Source organism: Squalius cephalus (genome assembly GCF_949319135.1).
Source record: "Squalius cephalus genome assembly, chromosome: 2".
Lineage (NCBI taxonomy): Eukaryota > Metazoa > Chordata > Actinopteri > Cypriniformes > Leuciscidae > Squalius > Squalius cephalus.
This window is the reverse complement of record NC_137123.1, coordinates 21,482,441-21,504,129: the sequence shown is the minus strand read 5'-3', so window position 1 is coordinate 21,504,129 and position 21,689 is coordinate 21,482,441. Positions and strand designations below refer to the sequence as shown.

Here is a 21,689-nt window from a genome sequence, read left to right as displayed (position 1 = left end):
GTACAGTCAGTGTTTGGGATTTATAATTATATTTACTAACATACATGCCACTTGAATTGTCTTGCGCACAGTAGCGGTTTGAATACTGTCTGGATTAATGATTAACTAAAGTCAAGCCCCTTTTCTGTTCTTATGATAGCAGTGAAAAACGCAAACATATGGCTCAGGTAATTATCAAAGATGATGTTCATACACGTTTTTTATAGGTTTTATTACAATTTTATTTTAAATATGTCACTTTAGTTTCTTTTCACTATATCATTGTTAGGTTTATTTTGCTTTTATAGTTTTTTTCAAGGTTTTGTAGTTTGTTTAATTAGCTTTAATATTGTAGGACTACCAACATTTATATGCCGTGAAATTAGTGTAAATGCTGTCTAGTGGCATGTTTAATGCAGGCGAGTTGTAAGTTGTTTTCAAGTTTTTAATATATTTAATTTTAATATTCATTTGATCATGGAATGTTTTCAATTTGTTTGACTATAAGCATCATGGCAGCTTGCAGAAGCACATAGCATGGTCTATAGGATGCTGAGTTCTTGACTCTAGCTGTCAATATGGTTTTTATATAGCTGAAACACAAATTGTTTTGGACATCTGACAAAATTGGCTTAAATCTGTCTGCTCTGAACATTCATCAACACTCTCCAAAAGGATGCGTCAGACGCCTGAAGTTTTGCCTACAGTTTCCATGTGATATTCTCCATTTTAGCAAACAAGTGAGTGCTAATTACTGAATGAACTTGCTGAGCCACTCCGAGGGAGTAGACATCAACTCCAGGGTTTGTGCATGCTCTGACTGGGAAGCTTAAAGGAAAGGGAATGGAAAAAGCAAGGGAGGGGCAAAGACAAGAGAGCGTTCGTGCCAAGATGTCTATGACCGGTGGCAGCTGTTGCCCCTCTAATTACCCTGCACCTGCTTGGCTGCCAATCGCCACATTTCCTTTGTCTCATTGGCAGCTTTCACACAAACCTATTCTGCGATTTGACTGGCTGAGACCAGCTTGTAATCTCTTTGAAAATATAAATCTCTCTAGATAAAAAAAAAAAACGAATCCAGGCTTGCGCATTATTGTGGTACTTCAGCAATGGGACGCAGCTGCGCTGGCAAAAAGCAAATACCCATTTTGATTGTCCTTTTTTATCTAAGGTACTTTATTTTTTTAGCACCAGGCTCCAGCACCTGTTGGGCTAAACACAAAAAAGCAGTGGAAAATTAGCAGATGAGGCTTTTGATAAACAAAAGCAGCTCTTGGTTCAGTCAGAAAGATCCTGGGCGGGAATGAAATAGCCAAAAATGGAAGTGCACATTCTCTGCACGTTTACAGGCACTGTATAAGGTTCTTATTAATTTTTCATTCTCGTTTTAATTTGATGATTTATCTATTTTTATAGAAGTAGCTGTATCATTTTTGTGCATGTCATTTTCTCATTTTAATGAAAGGACATTTTTAGTTCTGTCTCACAAAGCTCATGATTGTATCCCAGTTTGTTAGACGTTCAACATGAACAAAAAACTGGACGTGGGAAGAGAGCGTGGGGCCCGCAGGGCAGTGTGATGCTGGTGCATATGGCACATGTAAGTGTGTGTGTGTTTGAGAGAAACAGTAGGGGGAGACAGGAGAGGTTTCAGTACAGCGTGTTGGCTCTATGCCATGCTTGGCTGTTGGGTCTCTTTGTTTGGAATAATGGCCACACAGGCAACACGTGGACCCATTGACAAATGATCTCTGGGTCACAAACCTCCTTCCCTGAGGTCATTTCTCACTTTCTCTCTCTGAAACACACGTATTTAGCCAAATACAATCAGAAAGCCACAAAAGACCCTCCATGTGGCTCATATCCAATTTTTTGTCAGGCCAACCATGGTTTCCTTGCCTCACATCACGACTGAAGTTAACATGGAATCCAAATTGAAGCATTTTACTTTTACAATGCACGTTCCTGGTCTTACTGTGAATGATTGAGTGGTGCAGCTTCTAAAGAAATACAATTTTTGTCTTGGTTGTCTTTTATTAAAATGCTATAACGTTCTGCTTCTGGAACAAATTTCTTTTTTTGTCAGCTATATTACAAATCCCATTTATATTTCAACCCCTTGCCTGGGGCTGGAAAATCACACTAACCACATCAAACCACAAAAAGCAAATAAGACTAGGCTGTGGATTATGAACTCATTATGTTATTATTTTCCATGTTTTGTTCAATTATTTGTTTTCCCCCACCCCCTTACAGTAACAATTTTAACAGTCCAAGGCTTTTCTCAGTTGTTCCACCATGATTAATTAAACCCAGCAAATTGAAGGCATACTGAGATTTTGCACCAGGACTCTGACCCAGGAAATATGAGAAGGTCTGTGTAGCCCTAAATATGTGGATGTTTATCTAGCAGTCTATAAACTGATGTTTGCCCATAACTCCCTCAAAGAGGCCCTGAAGTGCTCTGCCTATATATAAGACAGCCACACCTTATCTCAGCAGCACTGTCCATGTTTGGATGTCCCAAGGCCTTGGCATGAGGAAAATGAAGGAAAAGGGGAGTTCTAAGTTTGGAGAAGGGATATAAGGACACTTAAAGGCAGGAAAAGGAAGGTGTTCTGTTTTGGGGATGGGTCACGCTACACTTTCCCGCCACCTTGAGCACTCTTCCCAGAGCTTCCTGTGTTGGTGTGAGCTCTTAAAAACACAATCTAACCCCATGACAAGAACTTCTTCATTCTTTTTCCTTCTTGTACTCAAAACATAAAATACTGTCAAATAGCCAAATGGTACAACATCTGTTGTTCTAATTTCTTTAATTTGTTCCTCCCAAATGCAGCTGGCCAGCCAAACAAATGCAATTACTACTGTTAATAACCCTGCACAGAACAACCCATCAGTCTTTCTAATTCACTCTTTCTGGCAGAATAGTGTAAATAGTCCATGTTTAAGATATTATTTTTGGAGGATTATGCTTTCGGCATGGGACTTTCAATTAGGGATATTTAGCCTGGAATGACTGACCGTAGCCAACTCAAACTTGCATGTCAATCAAAATGGGTCTTTTTGTAAACTTAAAACTCATTCTCACTAATTTAGTTTCTAATTACCCAGAATGCTTTCCTAGAGGAGAATATTTTTAGTGAAGGAAAATGAGGAATCTTATTCCATTTTAATTAGATTTTCTTATAATACAATATTTTCTTTCGCTAGTTTGCTTGTACACTGGGAACACAAAGCCTTTAGGTTAAAGTGAAAATTCGGTCATCATTTACTCACGGTGATGTCGTTCCAAACCTGCAAGACTTCCATTCATCTTCGAAACAAAGATATTTTTTATGAAATCTGAGAGATTTCTGTACTCTCCATTGACAGTTCAAGTTCATAAAGAGATCGTAAAACTAATCCATATGAATTGAGTGGTATAGACCACTCTGAACACGAAATCTTCTGAACACGATCGTTTTATACGCTGAATAGATTTAATTTAGGATTTTATCCACTTATGAACATTCATCAACATACACATCAGTTATTATAAGCTTAAGCATGTTTGCTTGATGTGTGAGAACCAATGAGGTTCATTCTCATGTGTTACGTGGCACGTTTGAGCTTCGGCAAGAACCAATGAGGTTCGTTCTCGTGTTATGCAGCACTTTTGAGCTTCCGCAAGAACCAATGAGGTTCATTCTCATGTTACGCAGCATGTTTGAGCTTCAGCAAGAACCAATGATGTTCATTTTCATGTTACGCAGCACGTTTGAGCTTCAGCAAGAACCAATGAGATTCATTCTCGTGTTACACAGCACGTTTGAGCTTCAGCAAGAACCAATGAGGTTCATCTCGTGTTACACAGCACGTTTGAGCTTCAGCAAGAACCAATGAGGTTCATTTTCATGTTACGCAGCACGTTTGAGCTTCCGCAAGAACCAATGAGGTTCATTCTCATGTGTTACGCAGCACGTTTGAGCTTCCGCAAGAACCAATGAGGTTCATTTTCATGTTACGCAGCACGTTTGAGCTTCCGCAAGAACCAATGAGGTTCATTTTCATGTTACGCAGCACGTTTGAGCTTCAGCAAGAACCAATGAGATTCATTCTCGTGTTACACAGCACGTTTGAGCTTCAGCAAGAACCAATGAGGTTCATTTTCATGTTACGCAGCACGTTTGAGCTTCCGCAAGAACCAATGAGGTTCATTCTCATGTGTTACGCAGCACGTTTGAGCTTCCGCAAGAACCAATGAGGTTCATTCTCATGTTACGCAGCACGTTTGAGCTTCAGCAAGAACCAATGAGGTTCATTTTCATGTTACGCAGCACGTTTGAGCTTCCGCAAGAACCAATGAGGTTCATTCTCATGTGTTACGCAGCACGTTTGAGCTTCAGCAAGAACCAATGAGGTTCATTCTCGTGTTACGCAGCACGTTTGAGCTTCAGCAAGAACCAATGAGGTTCATTCTCATGTTACGCAGCACGTTTGAGCTTCAGCAAGAACCAATGAGGTTCATTCTCGGGTTACGCAGCACGTTTGAGCTTCAGCAAGAACCAATGAGGTTCATTCTCATGTTACGCAGCACGTTTGAGCTTCAGCAAGAACCAATGAGGTTCATTCTCATGTGTTACGCAGCACGTTTGAGCTTCAGCAAGAACCAATGAGGTTCATTCTCATGTTACGCAGCACGTTTGAGCTTCAGCAAGAACCAATGAGGTTCATTCTCGGGTTACGCAGCACGTTTGAGCTTCAGCAAGAACCAATGAGGTTCATTTTCATGTTACGCAGCACGTTTGAGCTTCCGCAAGAACCAATGAGGTTCATTCTCGTGTGTAATGCGGCACGTTTGAACTTCTGCAAGAGGTTTGTTCTCGTGCGTCAAGCAGATTCGGTTGAGCTTCTGTTTGTGTGCTGATCAATGTTTATATGTGAATAAAAGCTTACATTCAATCTGATATATCAAATAAAGCAATCGAGTCTCTTCAGAAAATTTGGACTAAACCGCTTAATTCATATGAATTAGTTGTATGATCTCTTTAAGAACTTTTTGAAACGTCAAAGTGTCAGCTGACAATGGAGGGACAGAAATCACTCAGATTTCATTAGAAATAGTTTAATTTGTGTTCCAAAGATAAACTTCAGTCTTACGGGTTTGGAATGACATGAAGATGAGTAATTAATGATAGAATTTTCATTTTTGGGTGAACTAACCCTAATTTTTCAGCTAACTTGATCTCAAATGATTTAAACACATTCATACATTTCACATTTCTGTCTGTAAAATGTTAAATATGGCTTCTGTACCGGACTTTCACTGTGGGATCTTCTGATTTTAGTCTTGTTAGTCACGTCTGAAATATTCAATAGTTATCATCATGGTTTCAAGTTTCCATCCAAATCCATCATGCAGTATATATTTTTTTTTTGTTTTTTTTAATAAAATTATTTATTTATATCTAATAAATAATGCACATTTTTATCAGTACAAAACTTTGCATCTTAGTCACAAACCACCTGCAATCTGGTTTAGGTGCAGGTTAGGCTGTCAGTGCTTCAGGGCTTGAAATTTTCATTTAAACTCTAGAATTTTAATCGAGGTATCATACAGGATGCAGAAATTGATGTAACTGTGTTTTTCATTGAAACTTTGAATGTTGTTTGTTTCGACTAAGCCTTGCTTTATAGTTATAGTTTAAAGGTTTAAAAGCCTTAACATTTGAAAGTTTATCAGCTTTTTATGTAGATGTATTGATAGACACTGAAATTTGTATTTAGTTTATACATTTAATCATATTTAACCCCTTACCTGGCAGGGATCACTGGTGATCCTAGATTATTTTAGTTCAAAATATGTTTGAGCTTATATATCTCAATATTAATAACAGTCTGGTTAAATTTGAGTCTTGAACTATAAACTCTCAAGGGTTGGCTTTCTAAATGTATGTGTGTTATGTTTCTATTCAGAATTACTTATGAGCAGTAACCTTTTTATTTTGGGCATTTCATGTATGCAGCACTTGCCAAAATTGGGGGTGATGAGCAAGGGGTTAATAAGTTAACTTTTGTGGACCAGAGTGGAAGAACACTTTCCCAGAATGCATTACCCGCGTTGTGTTTGTTTGAATTGCAATTTCGTAAATTACTCTTCTGTCATTCCAATTCAAATTCCAACTCATGAATGTAAAGGGTGCAAATTCTGGCCTGCAAATTGGGAAACTGTATTTAATACAAAGGTTTGTGCCACTATATGATTTTTGTGGGGTGAATTGGTGCTTTCCAAAAAGAGGGTTTAACAGCATTTGCCGCATTTAGCCCGGCCAGCGTATTTCAGGAGAGGGTAGCTGAGGGCTGGGTTATTTATTAAACAACATTCCAGACTCATTGCATTTCCAAATGCCTCAGGGGACGATTTAATTTCACCATTATATTCTGGAACCCTGAAAACTACACCACACTAGCAAGGTTCAAGGTCCTGCATGATTTTAATCACATGCTAGAAAGAATCCCGCAGAACTGTCATGGTATCACCTCCTAGCTGCAGGGGCGATAAAGAGTGATGAGGAGCGGATATTACTGGAGAAAAGGGAAGTTCAACAGACAGGAGATCACAGTGTGTGAGTGGTTGCCTCTAAGGAATGAATGAGTATTTACGTGCATGAGGCTGGTTTACTGCTCATAGCTATATTTTTCCCTGTCAGAGTTTTATTAGTGACAGGGAGAATTTTAACACCTTTCAGAAGCAAGTATACAGTATATCAGTGTCACTGCCTATTTTAAAGTGACTGCAAAAGCCTTCTCTTAAAGGCAAAGTGTGTCATTTCTGCGCCACTAGTGTCAAAATAGAACTGCAAAAATAATGTTTTCAAACAGGTTTCCCAAACACCCTGTCATTGGTTGGTTACACAGATGCACACAATTGCACCACAAATGCACACCAAATTGCCCACAAATGCACACCATTGGTTGAGCCAATGCTGCTGTGTCAAGCTAGAAAGTAATTTAACCATGGGAAAATAAAATCACCTTTAACAATGCTGGTCTTAATTTGTACAGGCAAGTAAAAAAAAAATTTTTTTTAAATAGTCTTTCTCAAGACTCAAGATTATGATAAATCATAAAATAATCAAGTTATGGTGGATTTATTAAATGTCAACTTGAAGTCTGTCCTCGAATGCATGTGTGGGAACCGTAGCATCAACTTCAGGCCATGATCAATGTACGTTTCAGCAATGCATGCTCATATACACCAGCATGTTATTCAGTTAGACAGGTACCTGAAAGGATCTCAAGCCTTAGTGAAAGCTGTGTTGTAAGTGTTTGTACAATCATCTGTATGTGTGTGTGTGTGTGTATGTTTCAAAGTCACAGGTGCATGAGAAAATTTCATCACGTATTTAGGCCTAAGGCACTTAAAACAGAAGATAAGGCTGAAATTACAAGAAAGAATTTATGGCATCTGTACAAATGGGCCATAGAATGTTTTCAATTAATCTTAAAACCTCATTCTATAAATGAGTCGCAAATGGTTATTCCATTCCCAATCAAAGCTGTATTTATCAAGCACAAGAACTGAGGAACAAATGAAAAAAAAAAACAAAAAAAAAAACATGACACTGCGTGCATTCACAATGGTTTTTCTTCTGAAATGCGACATTTCAGAGTAAGTGAAGTGACGTGAAGGCCTGAATTTGTCCTCTGCATTTAACACAGAACAGTTGGCAGCCATTCACTGCAGCGCCCGGGGAGCGATTCAGGGTTAGGGGTCTTGCTCGACGATCAGATTACAAGTCTGACTCTCTAACCATTACATCTCCAACCATGTAGGACAGAATATTAAAGAAGAAAAATGTAGGTTGGGAATTTTATCCATTGGGATTTTCATTGAGAAGAGTGGGTGTTCTAGACCACAATGAAGCTAGACCCAATTTTGAGTTTTTATATGATTGTGGAGGACTACCCCCTTCCGAAACAGCTGCCGTCAGCCACTTTTAACCTTTTAACTGGGACGTGGAAGCTAAAGGTCAAGTTCACCCTCAAGAGCATTACAATGGCAATGCATTATTTGGTGATTTGCTAATAATTTATTGTTATTTGTTATTATTATTGACCTAACCTTCATTGAATTAATGTTATCTGGGATAAAATTAATATTTAGAAAGCCACCATTACAAACAAACGTAACCCAATACCAAGGCTAAATCTTTATTGATTGATTGTGCACCACTGGTTCACAATAATACCAAGCAAGTGTATTAAGAAAGTAAATGCTAAATAGGGTCAATTTGTGATTCTTCAGGCTTTGTGTACTGTCACAAGTTCCCTTCCTGCGTCCTGTAAATAAGGGCATTACATGTCAGCCCACAGGAAATTGAGACTCAAATGTGATTGTTTCAGTTCTGGCATCAGCACTCCAGGAGCAACGTTTGATGGAAATACAGGAAGAGCTCTTTTGATCTTGCTCTGCAGGCTCTACACACACTTACAAACCCTTCTGGGAAGAGAAAATGTGACGTATTACTGTGAGGTAAAAAAGCGTGGATATACGCACACATTTCAAATGTGTCCTATGCTTGTGCTATGAAGCACCGTGCTGCTTATGGACAGTCCTGTTACCTGCTAATATAGGCGGTTAATAATAGTCAAACCAAAATTTATTCAGACACCTTCAACATTTCTCACATTATCACACTTTATTCCCATTATTTAGAAAATGGTTATCAAATCAGTTGATATTTCACTGGTTTTGGTCATCCTTCTCTTAGACTGTCTCACAAATGAATTAGGTTAAATAGCTGTCAGCTGTTAAATTTAAGTACACAATTAGATAATACTAATTTATGTCAACCAATTACCAGGCAATGCTTAATTTTGTTCAGTCTGTGGTGTAAAAAAGGTCGCATTAGCAATTAAAGGAAAAACACTTAGGCCCCATTTACACAAAGGGAAGATGGGATTTCCCTGCGGTTTGGCCTCTCATTTACACGAAAACCCCGTTTTTATCACAGAAAACGATTATTTCTAAAAACTCCGGCCAAAGTGGAGATTTCTGATCATGCTGGTTATGTGTTGCCGTGTCAACTGGGAGAAACGGGGTTTTAGGTTCTCAAACGTCACATTATGCGCCAGAAAACGTCATGTGAGCACCCTAGGAAGTCGCTCGTGTTATTCATTGTTGTCGATTCTGAGGATTCTGATTGGCTTGCATGGCTTTATCCTTCTCCCTACACTGCCGCCCATAGGTTTGGCATAGTTATGATGGCGCTCGACGGTGTATTTATGCAGGTTGATGTAAATGACAATTGTGTGCACAATGTTATTATTGAAAATGGAGGGGGGGGGGAAATATTCGTTTCTCTAAATCCCCGGCTATGTGTAAATGTGGTCAGGTCAAATTGTCTGAAAAATCACTGGTCCCAAATTTGTATACATATTACTAGTAGTCCACTGTATGAACTTTACTTTATTTTGCTATCCTCACTTGCATGAACGAACTATAGTGTCTATAGAGTAGATAGTGTCCTGCACATATATATATACCCACTAGTAAAAAAAATATCAAAAATGATATCTGGTGTATCAATAATTTTTGGTTTGACTGTACATGCTTCTTTTGCATGCAGTGTGGAACAGGCTTACTTGTACAGCATACATTCTTTTGTTTCAGCGTGGCAGTAGACCGTCGAAGAACACAGGTTCAGCAGTGCATGTCAACGCTGTCTTTGTGAGGCAAAGGTACAGATAAAGTTACTCGCACACGTAACGAAACACATCCCACACCGTGGACAGATAGCAGACAGAGAGGCTGCCGTCAATTGCCACAGAGCTCAATTAGGATAAATGGAGCTATCTCTGGTGTATGTGACCTGGTTCTATAATTAACCCTGGGGGATGACAACATTAAAGCCTGCTGCATGTATGCGTGTGAGATGTGAATGTCTCGCCTCTTACCGCCAAACCTCCACTTCAAGCACAGACACCCGTACACACAGCGGTACATCAAAGCGTGGCGTATGGTATGCTCTGCTCATGACAATGTTGACTGTGATTATATACAGCAATACATCCAGACCGCTGCCTTCAAGTTTAAGCTCTCTGATTTACTGTGTGTTTAGAGCAAGAGCTATTCTTGATCACACACTTGCATAAACAGTAAAAAAAAATGGTTTTCAAGACAACTTTATAACTATTAGCGCATATTGTAAGTTCTAATTTACAACAACTCAATGCTTTACATAGGGAAAAAATGCAAATTTGAGGAAAACTGGAGGAAATGTTGACATGCACCCTAGTTCAGAGATGTAATGATGTCCGATTTGTGAACAAATCATTATTTTCATTCAGATATTTTTTCTATTAATTAATTCAGTTCACAAAACTGGTCTGAATGATTCGTTCAAAACTTTTTTTTCATGTTGGAGTTTCAGAGCAACCAGTTTATTATCCCAAAATGTATCTTTTGTGTTTAACTAAAGCACTTTTAAGCTTAAATCTTTCCCCACAATTTAATTTTTATGACCAACGTTTCCCCGCCATTGTTGACTTTTTCTGGCAATCCATGTTTCCACTGTTTTACGGTAGGGGGCGCTATAACGCATCTTTGCTTACGCACATGAAAGCTATGCGATCATCAAACATTCAACTTAATATAAATCACAACTGTTTAATGTTACTGAATGAAATGTCGACCCCACAAAGAGGTACAGGACTCTACAAGCTTTGGGGGTGTAGAATAGTGATGTAAAGTCCGATTCATTTCCGAGAACCGGCTCTTTCGGACAGTTTGTTTCAATGAACCGGTTAAAAAAAACTATTCATCTGTTCCTTACGTCATCACGCAATGATGTCACTAATCATTGCTTTTCTAACTACTCAGTGTCATGTTATATGAATGAAATACAAATAAAGTCATATGTGTCAACGCATATTGAAACATTCAAATACAGTTATTTGTGTGAACGCATTCATTTTCATTCACTTTTCATTCACTTAAGTTAATGGTGTTTGTGGTCAGTTTCATTCGCTGATCCTTCATGTCGGATATGACTGACCAATCATGGATACAAGTTTCCTAAAAGTTTCGCACCTACAGCACACATTACAGACATTGATGCACAAACGCAGATATGCTCTTCATGTCTATAGAAAGTAATAAACCATTATAAACTTAAACCGTCTTATAAACTCCTTGATTTAGCTTAACATATAATCTTAAAATATAATCTGCATGCACAATAAACCATAGTAAAATTCTGTTTTTTCCCATGTTTTAATAAAAAAATGTAGGCCTATTTAATAAAAGAAACTTACATTGCACATCAGGCTCATTCAAGTCCTCGGTAATACACACGCATGTTTGTAGTGTCAGCAACTCACTCGTCATCCTCGGCAAACTTCGACAGTTGGCTGAACCGGCTACTTCGGCTGTGGGTCTATTCATCAACCCAGAACTAATGTTCGATTCAGTTTTTTTTCTATCAAGAACTTTAAGTGAGTTAACTCAAGCAGAATGGTTTGCATAGGGAGGAGACAGGCAACAGCCTTACACATGCATGGCGAATGTGTGATTGCTTGATTAGCAGGATTTCATAGACAAAGGGCCTTAAATGACAAGAATTTGGGAGGAAAGTAAACTGGATAAAATTGTTTGTTCATGTAAGGGAAAAACATAAGCGTAAAATATTTTTTTTTGCATCTAATATAATGCCCACAGAGTTCAATGTCTAATTTTCACCATTCTTCGAAAAACGTTTGTATACCTGACACTGGGATTCACTCATAGCCACAAAAAAAAAAAATCAACCTAAAAACAAACTTTTAAAAACATATCATTGCTGTACAGTATTTCGTTTCACAGGCATGTCCTTAAACTATGCGAACAGTTATTTTTCTCACCCAGCAGTTGCACTCCTCTGGTCAGACCGTAGACATCTATGAGAGCCCACAGTGGCTCTGTGGTCCGAACGCCGCTGAAGAACAGCATGGGGCTGGAATCGTTGATGCGATAAAATACTCTCCCTTTCTTATCCACCCAGAAGGAAATGAGGTTTCCTTCGTTTGCAAACTCTTCTGGAAGGGCCTTGGCCCAGAAGCCGCTCTGGGATACCAGGTCAGGGCAGGCATATTTGGGTAGACTGTCGGGGTTGATTCGAGACGGGTCTTTAGAAGTGAAGCCCAGGCGGAGAGCGCCACTCCAGCAGCACTGCTTTTTGGTTATCTAAAGACAGGAAAAAATGGATCTGTTATCATTACGACATTAGACGGTGTTCTTTATGAGTCATTGCATATGTTTATGAAAAATGTGCAAACATTGTACCTTTAGGCATACAGCAGCTTGTCACTGGGCCAGTACCCTTAAAGGGGAATCTTTGTAACCTTATTTGCCCCTAAAAGGTTCATAGCAGTACCTTAAGGGTACATATTACTACACCAAGGTACTACTATGCACCTAATTTGAGTAGATATTAAGATAAAGAGTTGTCCTTTTAATTTTTGAAGCTACAGTGTGCCACTAGCTGCACCAAAATTAATTTAGTTTCCCAAAATCTTAATTCACTCTCTATTTAATCTCATTTTTGTTACATTTCATTTGTGTTTTTTTTCTTTTCTGTTGGCTGAAAAGGTTCCAGTTATTTCTTTTAAAACCTTTGCATGTGATTATTTTCAATTTAATTCCATCAAAGTTGGCTCTAGTTTCCTTTTGCAGCAGTGCTGAAGGCCAAACAGGGGGCATGTTTTGTGATGGTCATAAATGGTTGAGCGTAGAGGACAATTCAGGGGATGTATGAGGCAGTCATGTGGTGTGTTTAGACTAGAGATGCTCTGTTTTATTTGATTTACAGTAACTCCAGGAATGAGCCCTACAAACAATTCAAGAACACAATGACTTATGTCACAGCGGCCCTATGTTACTGAGAATACCAGTATTGACAACTTGACTAATGAGTGAGTTTACATACAAAACCATCTGTGTATGTTGGTAGAAGAACTGGTTGAGCTAGATTGAGGGCCATAGTCTGGGATAGGAGTGTTTATCTTAGATTGTTACTGCATTGACATAGGAAGAGGGAACTTGAGCAACTTCTCTAGAGTGGTGCTTTTAAAGCTCAGTAAAGACAGAAGGACAAACCAAGAAAGACAGAGTAAGAAAACGCAATTGCGGGCTAAACAAATGTATGCATTTTTGCACCTCTAGTGGAAACAAACGGAAATGCACATATGTTTTCAAACACATTTCCCTAAAGTATACTTTGTTTTTTATCTAGCCCTGGAGGGCCACTGTCCTGCAGAGTTTATACTCAAACAATGATCGAACTTGCCTACCTGCAATTTCCTAGTAACTGAAGACATTGACCAGCTGGTTCAGGTGTGTTTGATTAGGGTCGGAACTAAATTCTGCAGGGCAGTGGGTGGCCCTCCAAAACTGGATTTGAGGAACCTTGCACTAGGGTTTTGGCATCAGCATAATGGCAAAAAATAATTGCTTTCATCGGCTGATAATCGGTATTATAATTATATCCACTATACATCGGTGCATCTCTATTTACGAGTTATGGGTTACATATTTTAACTAGGGCTATGTTATGTATGGGGAAATATTTTAACCATCTATGCCTATCCTTGTTCTTACCTTTAAGCGGACCTGCTCATACAGAGCAATAGGCCGGTTGCTGAACGTGATTGCGTTGCAGAAGCTGGCCTGCCGTTTGACGCTCCTCTGTGATAGATCCATGACTATCTGAGACCCTTTAGCGTTGGGGTGGAAGAGAAGGGGGCTCATGGGGACACCTCCGCACGGATGCAAGGGTAAACAGCGCTTCGGTTTGTGGTGGCATCGGTGGGCTGTTGAGGGGAACGGTCCACCTAGAGAGTCTAGAAGAGAGAAAGAAAGACGGTTTATAAACAATGGTCTGTCAATATGGTAAAATACTGCAAATGATAAAATGATCAAAATACATAATGGTGTGAAAATAAGTCTTCTCTCAGCCATAATCGTGTTTAGACCCCCAGCTCAATATGACTAAAGCCTGGCCTTTACTTTCAAATCAATGAACCGCATAAAATAGCATCAGCCCTTGCATGGTGAGATTTGTCTGACCCCATTTATGTACAGCATTTTCATTGGACAAAGTGATTTTGAGTTTTGTAGATAAATCTGATTCATCTTTTCCCAGCAGGCTGCACTGCACAATTTCAGTACTGAAGCATAAAGTGCTACAGCGTTTCCTACAGCATTTAATTATTGAAATTAGTTTACGAATTGGATAGTATGTTGCACTGCAGATTTGTCTTTGCTTGTAGTCATGTAATGGAAAATTGAGTTGACTGATTATTGTCACTGTATGAATTCATAACAGCCAGTCTTTCCTTTGTGCACTCTTTTTCTCACTTACAAGCTCACAACTCAAATGTGTGTACATGCATGCGAGTGTGCGTGTGTGTGTGTGTGTGTGTGTGTGTGTGTGTGTGTAAAGCTCCACTCCTGAATAGAGCTGCAGAAAACACAGGCATTCTCATTTGAGACTTAAGTGCATATACAACATGAATGATGAACAACGCACAAGCAAGGTCTGAACACTTTTTAATTATGCATCCAAGTGCCAAAACAATAGAGGTTTTCTAGTCATTTTAAACTAGGCCTTCTATCTAAACTAGTAGAGCTATATCTCGTTCTATCAATCTATCGTATTATCATTATAGCATTCTATCCATCTAACTATCTATCTATCTATCTATCTATCTATCTATCTATCTATCTATCTATCTATCTATCTATCTATCTATCTATCTATCTATCTATCTATCTATCTATCGTATAACCTTCAACACACTTCTTTCTTCTAGGCAAGGTTAACAACTTTTTCTGACAAAATATTAACTGCATATATATATATTCATTTAAATGTTTGAATAAAATATTAATTGACTCGCTCATAAAGACTTCACTGGATGAATCAGTGTTTTTTAACGAATCTCTTGAGAGAATTATTCAATGACAAATACATTTTTTAACAGTCACTTGTCGCCACCTACAGGTGTAATGATGTAATTAAGACAATCTTTATTTAAACCATCAAGTTATTTTCAAAAGATGATTTACTCTATTTTGATCGCTGCCATAGACATCAATGTTTATATCTGAACCATGAACTGTATCCCAGTACTTCTGTGACCATATGAATTATTGTAACACAGAAATAATACTTTGGGTCAGCAGCAGCGCTAATGCAGATTTGTATGTTCGCTGTGAACGTACTTGTCAAAGGTTTAAAGCCAAATTGTTATCATTTAGGAATAAGATCGTGTGGCTATTTTAATCGAGATCACACTCTTTTAACGATTAACCGTGCAGCTCTAGTTCCATTGTGTGTGTGTTTTACTACCCAAGTCCAAATTATAACACTATAAGTACCTTTGGACAAGATGCAGACGTGGCCTAAATAATGGCCAGAGTAATGAATTCGGTTGTTTTGATCTACAGAAGTTGAATGCCTATTTTAGCGGAGGCACAGGAATGTTTTGCAATGCGTATAGTTGTCACAATGTCATATTTAGAGACATCCATGAGAGGTTCCAGCTTTATGGCTTTCCTATCTGCATTCATTCATGTCCAACATTCACCGAGTTGGCAAGGGGTTCCTTTAACAAGATAACACACCCTCACAGGTCCGTAATGGCACGGTTGGAGGAGCGTCCAGTGATGACACCAGTCCTCTCAGCTATTGTGGCTCCCATAGAAACTGATAGTGGGCAATGACATGTTTCCTGAGCAATGCAGATAAGGCTACACTGGTCGCCAGAGAAGAGAATATAGACTAGAAATGTAAATAGTGAAACCATCATATGAGAAAACATTTAAGCGTTTAAGCTTTTCAGACTTTGTACGTTTCATACATGTGTCTGTAGTGTGTGTGTGTGTGCAGGTCTGTTTGCGGACGGACACTGTGTATAACACTCATAGTCTGAGCACACTGAAATGAATACATTAGCAAACACAAGAGCTGCAGCTGTCAGACAGAAAATGGAGGTTAAGTAGCAGCTCATGTTCCTTAGCAACGCTGCCATAGCGAGAGTTTCTGTTTTCTGCTGAGCTGAGTTCAGTGTGTGTGCTTTCGCTTCATCTGTATGGACAGGGGAAGTTGGTCCCAGATCAGTGTAAAATCTCTCAAGGTTTAATCTGCAAAAAAAAAGTCCCCACTTTGGGACTAGGTGGAAGATTCGTTTCAGAACTAGTTAAGGTGCGGCGTTAAATGTTCAGTCAACAACTGAGGTCCATTATTCCAAATAATTCAATTAAAATTGAATTTAAATGAACATGAAATGAAAATTGGCCCTATTGTCGTTCTTAATGATGTTCCTGGTCTTATGAATTATTCATTTATGCACATTATTCCCAAAGGAAAAGGTATAGCTATTGATTTAGCAAACTTATATTAAGTCTGGCTCCATTCTGACTTAAACACTGACTTTTTATGATTAAATCAAATCCCAACCCACATTTTTCTCCGTTAAAAATGTGTTGTGAACAGCAATTCACATAGCCTTTAATACATTTCTGTTGTCATCCTAAATTTTATTACATAAGACGCACTTAAGTCATATAAAGTAACAGCACCGGACATGCAGAAACACAAACACTCTTTGTAAGTAACAGAAGACAGTGACATAGCCAACACACAAGCAGATCCCACCCTGGGCTACGAACACATCATAATGCTGCTATTTCTATGGTAACCACATTCTTTTTTAAGGTAACCAACGGACAGAAGATGTTTCTTACATAAGTTTATTCCATAAAGAACAGCTTGGAGGGCCTGAATCAACACACTTGAGCATTTGAATAATCTAGGGCTTTCAAAAATAATGTTATTTTCTGTTTAACGCACCACAAATATATAACGCAATTAACACAGCAGCATTTTTTCCCTTCCAGAAGTAGCAATGCTAATGTCAACCCACATCCTTTGGTTAGCGCTACAGTTTAGCTGCTAGGTTTGGGCAATGTGGGTGGGGGCCTCCAAATGTTTGTTTTTTTTTCTGTGCAATGAAGGATACAACAGATGGATCCTTGGAGGCCTTGCCTACCACAGAATGCATTGCTTAACAGTGATGACAGGATTTTTTTTTTATTTTTTTTTTGAGAGAGAGAAATTTCCAAATTACACATTTAAATGTAAGTATTGGGTTCAACATACTAAAAAATATCTAATGATACAAATGTAAAAATCATTAAAGCAGTTCAAACATTGACATATCTACTAATATCGGTGATACTGGCCTTCATTCATTAACAAACAAAAAAAAAAAAAACATTAATATTGTTAAATATTATTACAATTTAAACGTTTTCTGTTTTAATATATATTTAAATGTAATTTATTCCTGTGATGGCAAAGCTGAATTTTCAGCAATCAATACTGATCATTCAGAAATCATTCTAATTTGTTGATTTGGTGGAAAATGCTTCTTATAAATTGCAATAATATTTCACATATACTGCATTTTTTGATCAAATAAAAGTAGCCTTGTTGAGCATAAGTGTGTAATGTTTCCTTAAAAAAAATCTTACTTATTCCAAACTTTTGACCAATAGTGTATATATTCATACTGCAATTTTATGAGAAGCCAGTTTATGGATGGATCTTTAAAAGGTTTTTAGATCATTTCTAAATTGGGAAAGAGATTTAGTAAAGCACACTTGATAATTTTGTGTTTCTTTTAGGGCTGTCAAACGATTAATCGCGATTAATCGCATCCAAAATAAAAGTTTGTGTTTACATAATATATGTGTGTGTATGGAGTATAATTATTTTCTATATATAAATACACACACATGCATATATATTTAAGAAAAATGTGTTATAAATATATATGATATAAATTATATATAATATAAATATATATACACAGTATATACATGCAAATATTTCTTAAATATATACATGCATGTGTGTGTATTTATATATAGAAAATAATTATACTCCATACACACACATATATTATGTAAACACAAACTTTTATTTTGGATGCGATTAATCGTTTGACAGCCCTAGTTTCTTTATTTGTTATAATTTTTACTTGCATTAAAGAGGATCTCCAAGTGCTAAGGTCAGGTTTAAATTCGCTGTGTAAGGTTGTCAGGTAGCTGCTATCTTTATCTCCATTACATCCTCATTACCATGCAGACGTGCTCAGGGCAGGTTCAGATGTCTGACTGTAGGTAAGAGAATGTCATGTTATGTGTAACACCTCACTTCTCACACACTCTCATACACTCAATGTTAAAATAAAACTGCTTGGCCTGCAGGACTCAAAAGGCCGCTTTCACAACAGAACATCCCGAGGCTCACTTTTCACAGTTTCGTTTGCTGAATATACAGAAAGTTTGTCTCAAAGTGACTTGCAAAGGAGAGAAAGTGTTTTATTATATGCATCACGAGGCGGCAAAGTCTCCAGACAAATATACTCGCCAAACAGACTGTTTCATCTGTGCAATAGCTACAAAAGACAGTAGGTGCGTCCCAATTTGTACTTTTCTATGACGTTTTGTAGTATAAATAGTGCGAGTAGTGTGTTTACACTGAGCATTCCAAATAGAAAAAGTGCCCTTTAAATACCCGGATGATGCACTTAATTAACCCAAAAAACAAAGTGTGGAATGTTGGACACTTCATGCGCTCAACTGTCGCAGATTTAAATACAAAGGGGGAAGGGCTATCAGACTCCGATGTTAATATGTTAATATAACCTTATAAAATGCACGGTTGAATACATAGTGCATAAGTATATAGTGCATAATTTGGGACACAACTAAAGTCATTTTAGATGTGCCTTGAGCTGATGTGCAAGCTTTTTCAGCGTAATATGCATTTGTAGTGTGTTTGGTCTGGGAAAGCTGCAGGCTCAACAAGTAAATAGATAGAAATAATGATACTGTTTGCGTAAGTGAATATATTTTTAGTATTGTAAAAGAAGTTCACAACATGGAAACAGCAGGTTGTCATACCCGAGTTTTGATTTACTTTCAATTGTATTGCAGTAAAAATCCTTTTAATTGTCATTAGAAATGCATTTTGTTTGATTGTGTCACACATTGTCCTCGTTTCTGAGTCTATTCTCTAGGAATTAGCTTTTAACTTGCTCTGTCTGTAATCACATTAACTGTGCTACTGTAAGTACGTGTGTTCTGATACTCAATATAACTTCATTATTAAAGCTGTTTTTAGGTATCAGACACCAGAAAGTAAATGATCTACTTGAGAATCTGTTTTTCCTGAATCATTAAACTGTTAAATTTCACTAACTCGTGTAAAAAATTATCTGAAAAACATGGCTGTATGGCAAATAAAAAATGACTTACATGTTTAAATAAAAGTATACAAGTATATAAAACAGCAGCATGAGCGTGAGATCAGCTGAAATTGGTATCTTAAGAAGAGATGTACTTGGCAACTACAGTGCTAATCTGAGGTGAGAGGCATGTCATGTGACCACAACACATCAGTCACCATGGCTGCAGGCTTGGCTAAAGATTCATATGCTAATAGTTATTCTGGTCCAAAAAAAAACCCTGAATAACAGGGAGTTTCACCTGGCTGAGCACACACCCTCTGGCCTCTGGTTTATACAAAGCCCTCGCTCAAGTGTCGTCACACACATCAATCAGAACACACACGCTGTCACTTAGCATCAAGCATCAACACTAGAAGAATGCATCACTGTCTGTTTATTTATTTCACATTCAAACAACAGCTCAGAACATTACCAAAAATGTTTTAGCCTAACATTGAACAAGTAGAGAGAACATTTTGTTCGCTGTACTTGTTCAGTATACTGAACAATAGATATAGTGTGTGTGTGTGTTTTATATTTGTATTTTTTCTGACTTTATAGTCCTTTGTGATGTGTGGGTGTGTGTGTGTGTGGGGGGGGGGGGGGGCGGGGGGGGGGGGGGGGGGTTGAGTTAATACCAATGTCTGGTCAAAATTGTGAAATTGCTGCATTGAATGTGTTTAAAAAAAAAAATGTTGAGGTGTTGAAAACTTATTTCCCCTTTTCAACTATACTGTAGTCCAAATATATAGTATGGGATTTTTTTTAGGGATGCAACTATATTCTAGCTGGTACTGATAACCGATAAATGGCCGATATTATAATTCTATAATATTCTGTTTAAATAAATTTAAAATAAAAGACTAAAATAAAAGTGTTTGCAGTGAATGTAGTTATCACACCATTTTAAATAATGATGAATAGTATGAAAAATGGTTATTAATTTTGAGATATTCTAAATACTACATTTGGCATTGTTATTGAATTGTAAAGATTGTCTTTACATGTCCTTACTGTTTGTAAAGATTAACATTAATTGAGTGATAGATGGCAATCTAGAAGTGAATGGAAATTAAGAAGTGAATCTAAATGTAAAAATAGAAGAAATGAAAAAAAAAACTATATTATAATAATATATATATTATTTATTTATAATAAAAGTAATAATATAATTTTAGCAAATTTTTAGTGACATTATTTAGCACAATTATTGACAGTTTTGGTTCCATAAGTGTCCTTTATTTTATTTTTGTTCCTGGGGTGTGTGTGGATGTCCGTGTTTGTAATTATCTCCTGAAGCCAGCTAGCAACTATCTTGCCCTGTAATAAAGTAAAGTATCATGAATGAGTGAACATATTAAGCGCTGGCCGGCTGGCTCTTAGGTGATCTGATCCGTATACACAAACACCAGTGTGTGGTGGTGTCATTTAATTTCTGCGGTGAGAGCGAGGATTAAGTGACTCATCAAGGATGTTGTGCTCAGCAGAGGTGCAGCAGACGGTTACTTAGCAGCATCAGCACCTGACCTGCAAACATATGTTTCTGACACAACACACTAACTGAGCCACAGCAGGGATTGAGATAAGAACACTTCCTCTGTTTGCCTTACCATAATCTGTCACTACAGCGCATTAACTCCTTGCCTGCATGTCAACCAATCACTGATAATCAATCCCAACATGCCCCATTAAAAACCCCAGTCCAAACAAACCCCAGTGCTAACAGTTTCCTCATGTTATTTGTGTGCATGGCTGTCTTACTGTGGATTCAAAAAATAACACTGTGGTAATTAATTCAGTAATTACAATACTTTCCGTGCTGTTATAAACAAATTAGCAGCGAATAACTGATTCAACAATGAGTAAGATTTGGGGATGCACGGAATATCAGTATACTGAGGTGAGTTCAATAGAGTGGAACTTGCGAACATAGTTGGCTAACGATGCTTTTGGGAAATACACCCCTGGTCTATTCTTATTTGTGCCACCATCTGATTTGCATAAGTTTACATAAGTATGGTTTTCAGATGGATATTGGCTAGTGTTGGATGTTTAAATTGTACATGTTCATTTCTCATATTTTTACATTTAGATTACCTTTGCCATCATCTAATGCTCACTTAAAGTGAATCTTTACAGACACTACAAATTTAGTCAAAAGTCAAAAATGTGAAAATCTCGAAATGAAAAGGCCAATCGATTTTTCATATTGTACATTATAATGACTTGATGACACTTTAAACACTTTAGTTATTTTTAGACAAAATAGTATAGAATTTTTAATATGGGTATTAAGTATTTTAATATTATTAATATAAAGGAATTTATCAGTACCACACTGTAAAACATTATTTGCATGATTTATCACAACTTTTTTTTCTTTTGTC

At 37.5% G+C, this 21,689-nt stretch overlaps 1 protein-coding gene across 2 annotated transcripts in view; it reads right to left on the bottom strand.

Moving 5' to 3' along the window:
• The window catches only part of neurl1aa (neuralized E3 ubiquitin protein ligase 1Aa), an 80,010-nt gene that overhangs the window by 18,252 nt on the left and 40,069 nt on the right, over positions 1-21,689 (bottom strand). For both annotated transcript variants that reach the window (XM_079864643.1, XM_079864644.1), the window contains exons 2-3: positions 13,601-13,842; positions 11,866-12,187 (exon numbers count right to left, since the gene is read on the bottom strand). In XM_079864643.1, coding sequence (XP_079720769.1) covers positions 11,866-12,187; positions 13,601-13,842 — 564 coding nt within the window. The remainder of the gene's footprint in view (positions 1-11,865; positions 12,188-13,600; positions 13,843-21,689) is intronic.